General features: G+C 38.6%; 1 protein-coding gene across 1 annotated transcript; it reads right to left on the reverse strand.

The window, feature by feature from the left end:
* Nucleotides 1–7,767: 7,767 nt before the first annotated feature.
* LOC128027485 (mid1-interacting protein 1-like) lies at nucleotides 7,768–9,739 on the reverse strand. Its single transcript, XM_052615157.1, has 2 exons — nucleotides 9,580–9,739; nucleotides 7,768–8,899 (listed from the first exon to the last, which is right to left on the reverse strand). The coding sequence occupies exon 2, from the start codon at nucleotides 8,889–8,891 to the stop codon at nucleotides 8,412–8,414; it is 480 nt and encodes a 159-aa protein (XP_052471117.1). The 5' UTR covers nucleotides 8,892–8,899; nucleotides 9,580–9,739; the 3' UTR covers nucleotides 7,768–8,411.
* Nucleotides 9,740–9,820: the final 81 nt, after the last annotated feature.

Here is a 9,820-nt window from a genome sequence, read left to right on the forward strand (position 1 = left end):
TACGTGAAAAAGCAATATATTTGAACGTTTCAACGTAATATAGACCAACACTAACATTCATAAGTTTGATTTTTTTAAAGAAAGAAATTAGCACTCATTGAGCAAGGATGCATTAAATTCATTAAAAGGGATAGTAAATCGGTTAAGTAAATTATCTTCTTTTCTTTGAACTGTCTATTAAACACAGAATCCTGAAAAACTATCATGGTTTCCACAAGGATATTAAGTAGCACAGCACAGTAGTAACAGTTGTAAACATTGATAGTAAAAATTTAATCTATAATAAAACCATGGGCGTAGGTTTAGGGGGGGACGCTAGGTACTAGTCCCTATCAATATTTTGAGAGGACAAATTTGTCCCCACCAGTATTTAACAAATCTCATTTGAACTGCTATTTGGATCTTTGCACTGCTATTTGGATCGATTCTAACGGCCAGGATGACGACAGTACAAGAAACGCTGTAATTTGATTGACGGCGGGGTATCTGACAGGCTACTCGCGCGGACCGGGACTACTTTTGTGCTTGCACTAGCAGCGAGCGGGTGATGCGCGCGCTGTGTGTGTGTGCGCGCGCGCATGTTGACGACGCCGACAGTAAATTACCAGAGCTGTCTCTCTGCCGCATACAAAGGCCAGAGTAAAAACATTTTAATATTCCGTTTTTTTGCCCCTTTTTTACTTTGTAGATGCCTTATGCAAAAGGGAAATAAGAAGCTTTTTCATAAAGCAGAGTCAGAGTGTAAGTAAGCAAAATAACTAGCTAGCCACACACATAAACTAGCAGTAGTGACTGACCAGGCTTTCAAATCCATATTCTACTGTGGAATATACAGAGCCATATAGTTTTTTGTTTTTTTTGAGAGTGCATTTATGAGATTATACAGTTATACTAGCTCTTTAGGGACAGTATACAGGATGGTATATCGGGGTCAGGGCACAATATAGTGAGATGAAGTAGATTCACTTCTGTATTGTGATATTCTGTATTGCCAACAGTCTGAAATTAAAAAGGAAATCATTAAATCACTGGTATCTTACAACAAAAGAATTTGTGTGTGTGTGTGGGGGGGGGGGGGGGGGGGGGGGCAAGTCAGTCATATGTAGAGTCATATACCAAGTCAGTATATGTAGAGTAAATTTGAAGAATCATGTGACACCGAGGATTGTGTCTGATGAAAATAAGCTTTGCCATTTTGAATAAATTAAATGTTCCCAATATTACAGTTTTGCTGTGTTTTGTTCAAATAAATGTAGCCCTGGTGACCACAAGAGACTTATTTTTTTACAAAACAAAGAAACAAAAATCTTATCGACCCAAACATCTGAACAGTATTAAGTGTACACTTGATTGTATCATTAAGAAAGATGCCAAAGGTTTGGAGGGCAGTTCAGAACGGTAAAAGGTCAGTCAAAGTAGGTGATTCGGTCTTTTTGGAGGAAGGGACAATCAATTTGGTGAGAAACTATTGCACTGTAGAATGCATGGGAAAAGACACGAGACAGAATTTGTAAAATGAGAGTTGTCTGCATAGACAAAGGCCTCAGGAAGACCGCGCGTTGTGCCGAGGAACAAGTCAGGGAATTTCCGAGTCAGCCGTGTGTTATAAAGTAATATAAAATGTCATTAAACATTAAATCTGTCCTGTAATTGACCTCTCTTACGCTACCACGCGTCTATCAACAGATATAACGACGGAAGTAACGTGAGCAGTGATTGCCAAAATGAACCACATAAGAGAATTAATCCACGTGTTTTGATTCATTTCAAGTCAATACCCCATAATTTTTTCACTCACGTCTATCTAAACACATGAATCAGTTCGTTTGGAATGACTAGTTAGTCCTTCCACAGGTTAGCTAAAAAATACAAGATCATATGCATAACTCGACTCAGTACTCTCAATAGTTAGCCTCTGGTTCGTTTGGTTGCCTGGTGCTGAATTGAAGCAGTGGAATGGAAGAGAATGCCGAGTGTCTGGGGGCCATTTATATGCAAAAGAGCGAATAGAAATCGCAGCACGGTACAACGGTGAGGTGAGACAGAGTCATCAGAAAGATGAGTTAAGGATGCCGCTGGGGACAGTCTGAAAATACAGCTAAATGACGATATGCTTCAGTTAACACGTCGAATAGCTCTGCATCCGCGCCTCATGGTAAACGAAACATACAAGGTACAATGTTATTTTAGTATTATTTATATAATTATAGTTTTTAGTATATGTTTAAGTAAGCTCTTTAAGTCTAATAATTTATTATTTCAGTTTGTGTCAATTATTGAAATTATTTTTAATAGTTTTTGTTAACAAAAACCAACACTTGTACAAGGGAACTTTCTTTAATAATCTAGCATGCAAACATTCAGGGATTGATTTACAAAGCAAAGAAAACTAACTGAAGGTTACTCCAGTTCACCACAAACTACTATGAAGATTTAAGCTTTTATAGAAACTTTATTGTTACAAACCTTGGCTTGTGGATTAAGTGTGTTAGAATTACTCCAAATTACCAGTCATGCTTTTTTTTTTTTTTTGGTCTTACATCATGACAATTCCAGTTGCATCATATGTGGACTTAGGTTTCAGAGCCACTCCTTCACCAAACCCACAGAACTGCCACCTGCCATTGGTTGGCCCTTCTGGGGCTATCCCATGATTGGTGGAAATCTAGGGCACGTCTAGACATGACATACTGACAGTTAAATATCCATGTGCAACCATATGGGAGTCACTGCAGTGTTAAAAATAACAGAACACCAGTTAAACCTTGAAACATGTGACCGACACAACAGTCTAAAAGTCACTTGATTAAATTAGAGGTTTAAATGGTTAAATCAGATTTTTCACCCTCCTTTTTTAAATATCTGTGTTCAGGGGAGCAACAAGTTTTCGTCTTTGTTCAAACTGATATTATGTAAGAGTTCTTCCACAAAGGGGCGGTCCTGCCTGCTTTACTTCTCTCAAACAGCACCGGGGAACTTCCTTTTTAGCATTCTGCTTTTGAACACTCTTTATATGGAGACGCAGAGACGGTTAGAAATGCTAGACAATGCTAGGGCACTGCTTACATGTTAATTAAGATACCATTCTCCTTGTCTTCCTTAACCCAGATTCAGTTAACGGTATTTTAAAATGAGATATATTCACTTAAAATATTCTGTTCTTATGCATCTGTAAAAACACATGTTTGTTGCACTGACCTTGCATTAGTTTAACTCTCCAGGCATGCTGAGTAATGACAGAGCAGAACCGTCACTGATCGGTGCTGCTAATTCCATTCTTTCTGATTATTTATAGCCTAGCTAGCATGGCTCGATAATCTGTTGCTACACTGGAACTCACGTCTGCCAGGGACAAATATTCTTGGATGTTAAGTATAGAATGTCTTTTAGCCATCATGGCTTGTGGCCCTTGTATTATTGTATGACATGAACATTGCCACGATGATTTCGCCACATTTTCACCACATCTCAAATTATGTGTTAATGTTAACGGAGACAGCAAGGAAATTACATTTTAAACAAGATCATCTTACATAAAATGGCCTTTTCAAAATAACAAGCTGCAAAAATCTGTATATATAATTAAACGATTCATATTGAAAATGTTTGTTTTAATATTTAAATTGTAACTTTTTGTTTGTTATTTTAGTTTTAAACCTTTAATAATGTTTAATTATAATTTCCAAGTTTCGAAAACAATTATAATGTGATCGTCAAAAAAAAAAAAAAAAGTCCCTAAAATAGAATTTTTCTAAAACTGTAATTTTAAAGTGGTATAATTTCAGTGCTTGAGTTCAATTATTAACAGTTGAATCCCTGAATTAAAATCTTTTATGCATAATGCAGCAGTATGACATCCCTGACAGTCGACCCAATGACTCGCATTGACTCACTCCTGTCCTTCAAATTAGATTAAATCAGGTGAAGGAGTCAGCCGGTCCCTTTCTGAGGACACTCTGGACAGACCATTCTTTAATCGATGAGGACAGCAGGCCGAGAAGACACCTATTCTTGAATATTTAGTGCAAATATACAAATAACATGTCTGTCAAATTGCTAATCAGACTAAATGGAGGAATAATCATAAAGGGCAAAGTGCACAGTATATTCCAGTGAATGGGGAAGTATTTTAACAGAGAAACTATACTGATTATTCTGAGTAATGGCAAACGTCTATGCAGTGCATGTGTTATCAGCTGTAGGGGTGGAGGGAACCAAGGCAACGGCTTATGTAACCTCAGCTGCCCTGAACACTCTTACAGCTATACACGTCATGCACTTATCGTATATAGTCTGCATGAGCTGATCATGTACAGCAAGAGCTGCAGGACAGGATGAATTCTCTGGCTTCTCTGACTCCGCTGGAAGACGACAGCATGTGTAGTGTAGTTTCCCACATACAGTCTTTAACTTGCAGTGTTGCACTGCAGTACAAAGAGAGCAAACGTTTCGTGATAAGATAGCTTGTATTCAATACAATGTCAACATTAGATCTTTTCAGGGTCACTAAGCGCTTATTCTTCGCTGATAGTTTGTTGACATACGCCTCTACACTTTCTGCAGGCTCTGTTTCCTGTGACAGATAGAGGAAGGGGATGTACTTCAGCCTTGCACTATACACGAAGAGCTTGATAGGATGGATATCAGTGAGACATTGTGACCTTACATCAGCAGTCTGAAGGTCTTTAAGCATCTGAATTAGTTAAAGTGTCTTAAATAAGTGTGAGCTCCATAAAGTCGATTTAATAAATGATATATAACATTTACATATAAAATATGGGAAAAAACATGGAAGACCTCATGTTCCTCCACAGAGTAAAAAAAAAAATTGAATTCTCTACAAACTATATATGAGTTTCTCTACAAACTCTAATTTTACTCTGACCTCTTAAGAAATAAGGCATGATAAAAGGGAACAATTGTTTAGGAACTATTGCTTTATTGCAGTTCCATGCAATCATTTCTCTGTTACTCTTTCAAGGGCATCTTACTTGCAGACGCAGGGGAAATTGCCACACAAGCTGGTATCATGCATCTACAAATCACAATGAATAACAACCATGAGACATATCACTTGCTTGACATTTTTGCCCAGAGGGTGGTGTGAAAGCTCGGCCTCTAGCACGGAGAGGTCGTACAGAGACAGATTGGTAATTCTCTGATGCAGCACACAGGCGCTCTCATTATACAATACAAGGCCTAGTATTGTGAGGCTGAGTGGGGTGAGCATCCCCTTACCCAGAACAGCTGATCATCTCACCATAGCATCACTAACAGCTCTCAGCCAGCCAAAATTATGCCAAAATGCATTTTTAAATTACCTAGGGCCATAACATTAAGTAGCAGTGTAGCAACACTACTAACTAAATTGTTTTTCACTTTTTTTCATTTCTGATTCATACCATTAAATCGATTAATCCATGTCCGATTCATTATAGGGAACTGGTAAATCCTGAACAGTCCTTTCTCTCATATGAACTGCTGAAGTGTTTGATTCATTCTACTGAATCAGTTTACCACAAACAGCCCTCTCTCTTATGTGTACCAATTACAAGTCTGATTCATTCCATTAAATCAGTTAATCCTAAATGATACTCTCACTCATATATAATCCCAAATTGAATTTGTTCTAAACAGCCATCGCTCTCATAGGAAGCACTGAATTGTTTGATGCATTTTTGTGAATCAGTTGACTATTATGGCTCTCTTTCTTGCCAGTTACATGTCTTTACATGTCTTTATTTCTTGACTGGAATTCATCCATTTATTTCTTGACTGGCAAAATAACCTTTTTTTATTATTTTGAGCATGAAGACTGATGAATCTGATTGTCAGAGTTGACTGACTGTCTGACTGTCAGAGTGCACAAAACATTTGCCACGTCTCACGTGTCTATGCCAGCATTGCATTTGTTTAGAAAGTTCTCTTGTGGGTGCCAAGATGTACGGGAGCATGTAAAGGACAGCTGATATCATCCAGCAGACTGGATGTGCACGACCAAGTCTAGATTGCCTGATCACGTAGTCATGCAATGCACCATGGCTGATCCAGCCAAACATTTAGAAACTGATTTATGCTTTTATGAGTCACTTTATGATTTATGAAGTTTTTTATCCTTATGCCAGTCTGTCATGGTTGCACTGCTAATAGATTACAGAGGAATAGAGATGTAATAAGATATAGCTTAACCTACTGATAACATTTTCCAACGCATCATAATCTTTAGATTCTCTAGTATACATGCATGTGGATTCTGGGTGAAACAACTAAATGGCTTGCTTTTAATGTTTTATTCATGCTACATTTCGGTTGAAGCATTAAAATGACATTTTAGGTCAGCTGCAAATCCCTCATTTAGTTGCTGGTTTATATATCATGCAGATTTGCTCCTTTGACAGTTTGCGTGCATCACTCTGACCTATTTCACTTGAATGGACAGATGGTTGGACTGCATTGGTCTGATATACCATAATGCCCCTCTGTAGCCAAAGCAGACATTTTGATTGGTATTATTGTGATTTTCATGTTTGCTTTGCTTCTTCCTATTCTTTGTGTCCACCCACCTACATTACTTCAAAGGCTGGGTGTTTCCACAATTGCAGCTTGAACGGTTATGGAGTTGTATTGTTCACAGTTCAGTGAACATAATATGAGAAACACTTTGGTTTGGAATGGTAAATGGGTTTCTACTTTAAAACAATGATCCATAATAAATCACACTGAATTAAGATGGGAGTATAAAATGCATGTAAGATCTGTTGTGGAAATGCAAAAACTAAGAAAATAATTTCCTATAAACACGTTATCTTTTGTGACAGAAGGAATTCTGTTTATATTGAAGTTTTTCAAACACTCACAGTGCTTTAGAACTGAACATTAAAAATCTGTCTTAAAGGATCAGATATACTTTCCTAATTAGATCAAAAAGTCATGAACCGATAATCTCAACCAGACACTTTTTATGGGTATAATACACTTTGTACAGATATATTTGATAAGAACTATGTATGGATGCCTGCATTAGCATTTAAAACGCCAGTTTCAGCCACTGCTACAGTTTAAGGGGAGTAAAATGCCTAGTCTATTCAATCCAGAATATACAATTCACTCACCCTCATGACACTCCAAACCTGATTTTCTTTATTCCACAGAACACAAAAGAGAATGTTGGGAACCACACGGTTTAATTCAATTGTCCATTTAATGCAGGACAGTGGGAACAGAAAATATTTGGTTACCAGCATTCTTCAAAGTATGTTTTACAAAATTTCTGAATTCTGCCATCATGTCATTCCAAACCTGTATGGTGTTCCAGGTCAAACAGGTTTGTAACACTCAAAACAAAAAATAAAACCATTGGTTGGACTACACCTTTAAAACACGGTCCAATTGAGAACAGGGTTAGAGATCCAAGAGAAATAAAAATAAATAGTCATGGAGTTTTTTTTTAACATACTCTAAAGATGTCACTGTGCTGCAGAAGTCATATAGATTTAGAATGACAAGTTTGATTTTCAGGTGGACCATCCTTTAAGTCACTGCAAACAGGAGAACACCTAATGAATAGTCAAGCTCAAACCTGTCTTTGTAAAACACACATTCCTCATGCAGTGCAAGAGGACCGCCCTTAGGAAACTAGATTAGGAGATACGGTTTAGCTCCTTTTAGGATTAGATATTTGACCCAGCCCTCCGGTAAATGGCATCTTATTGCACTTGAGTGGATAGGAAGCGCAAGGCAATGCTCAGGAGAAAGAATACACCGAGATGGTTTAAATTAATGCTTTATTTTAGAAGTCACTATATTATTACAGTAGGATATAAAAAGTTGAAATCTTTTAGGACAACCCAGAAAAACAAAATACAAGTGGTATACAGACTCATATATGGACCCAGTACAAACTAATACGATGCATAACAAGCATACATACTTGAGAACAGCACAAGTGGGAAATGAAAACAGAAGGCACGCCATTTAACATGGACATGTGCACAAGAGCAGCTTTAATACATAAAAATCCCCTCAAAAGGCATTGGCTGGCTAATAGAAAGAACGGAATTACCAGCATTCACGTTCTTCTACTGCTTTAAATGACAACGTCAAGGGCTTTCTCTCCTGGCATATAGAGATTTAAAACAAAACCCAAAACTAAAGCCTAAACTGGAATTGATGTATGCTGCTGAAACGGTCAGTATAAAAACCTCATTACTCTCATAGCCCTTTAAGATCTAAATGGAAACTTTCTGAAAGTACTGGATACCACCAGGACAGGCCACAGGACAACAGATTTGGGCAAGAAACCCTTTTTTGATGGCAGAGAGGAATCTAAAGCCCTTTAGGACCACTGCTATCCATTCACTTCCCAGTCCAACAGTTCAAGAATAGTCCATTTTACTCTAAACCAATCAATCCTATCTCAGCAGGCTACCTCCACCAATTTCTCTCTTGTAACGATTCGTAAGATCGTCAGCTTGGACTGTCAACTTTGACAGAACGGCAAACAGTCCATGGAGGTGGTAGTGGAACTGGCCCTCCAGGTCAGAGCCTTCCTCTGCAGCTCCTTCATTGACCTGCAGCTCTTCGTGCTTCATGGTCATCTCCAGAAAGCTGCCGCCCATCTCCCTCTTCAGCAGGCCCCACTCCATGTCATTCTTGATGGACTTCAGCAGCAGGTAGTGCTCATACATATCCCTCTGTTTGCTGGGGAAAGACGGCTCGTTGTTATTGTGACTAACAGAGGCTTGGCTGCCTCGGTCCTCCAGAGGCACGTCCCGCAGTAAGTTTGGCACCATGATGGTCTCATCCATGTTGTTGGCAGCTGCAATGAACCGGTTCATGACGTTGAGCAGCGAGTGCTTGTTGCACGGGGTTTCGTTGCTGAGCTGCATCATGGCAAAAGCTGAAATTAAAGGGTACATTCAATAGCGATGCAAAAGATGTTTTATACTTCAATCTTTTGCACTAAGAGCAGCTAGAACCTTTATAAATAGACGAACGAGACAAATCAAGTAAGCCATTCAAAAGAGTCATCGGTATGTCTAAGGGTTTTATTGCAGGGTCACGTGTCGTAATTCAGTTGCTGCAGCCATGATCCGACTCCAAACGAAATTGTATCTGCATTTCTTTTAAACACTAAATAATCAGTTACGCGTTTTAATAAGCCGCCATGTAAATCAAACAAACGACGCGATTTCTCGGTTCAACGAGTTCACCCTAGAGCCGCTCCGTTTCACCGCGGTCCGGTTTTTAAGCGGTTCAACTGAATCTAAAGAGAACGATTTTTCTCGCACGTCATCGTTGTTATCCTTAGAATGATAACGTTTTTGTTTTTTCGCGTCGATAATATATAGCTTGACACATTGCACTGTCTCTTTAAAGCATCATTAATAACCAAACAACATTAAACGATGATTAAGTCGGAATAAATCTAATGCACATGACGCTCAGAGATTAAACTACGTTACAGCAGAACGTAACAGTAAAGATCCTATCGTGGTACATTTACACAAGATATGCCTCTGTCAATGTGCAATGATAACGCGATAAATCTCAAAAATAATTTAGAAGCAGACGACTAACCTGGATGAAACCGTTTAGTGGACTGGAATAACCCAAAGAGAAAATCTAAAGGATTGACAAAGTTGCCACAATTTATACAGCTCCACTCGAGAAGAAAGTTCCTTTCTTCTGTGGCATCAGGCGAGGACCGACAGACTTATACCGTTGACGTCAGGCGGGGAAGCGTCATACCCAATGGCGTACCGAGATGCAAATGATTGACAGGCCTTCGGACCAATCAAGATTCAATATTTCATCTGCG

The sequence above is a fragment of the Carassius gibelio genome, chromosome A14, assembly GCF_023724105.1.
Source record: "Carassius gibelio isolate Cgi1373 ecotype wild population from Czech Republic chromosome A14, carGib1.2-hapl.c, whole genome shotgun sequence".
In the NCBI taxonomy this organism is placed as follows: domain Eukaryota; kingdom Metazoa; phylum Chordata; class Actinopteri; order Cypriniformes; family Cyprinidae; genus Carassius; species Carassius gibelio.

Coding starts and splice junctions, on each gene's coding strand:
- LOC128027485 (XM_052615157.1), bottom strand. CDS start 8,891: ATGATGCAGCTCAGCAACGAAACCCCGTGCAACAAGCACTCGCTGCTC.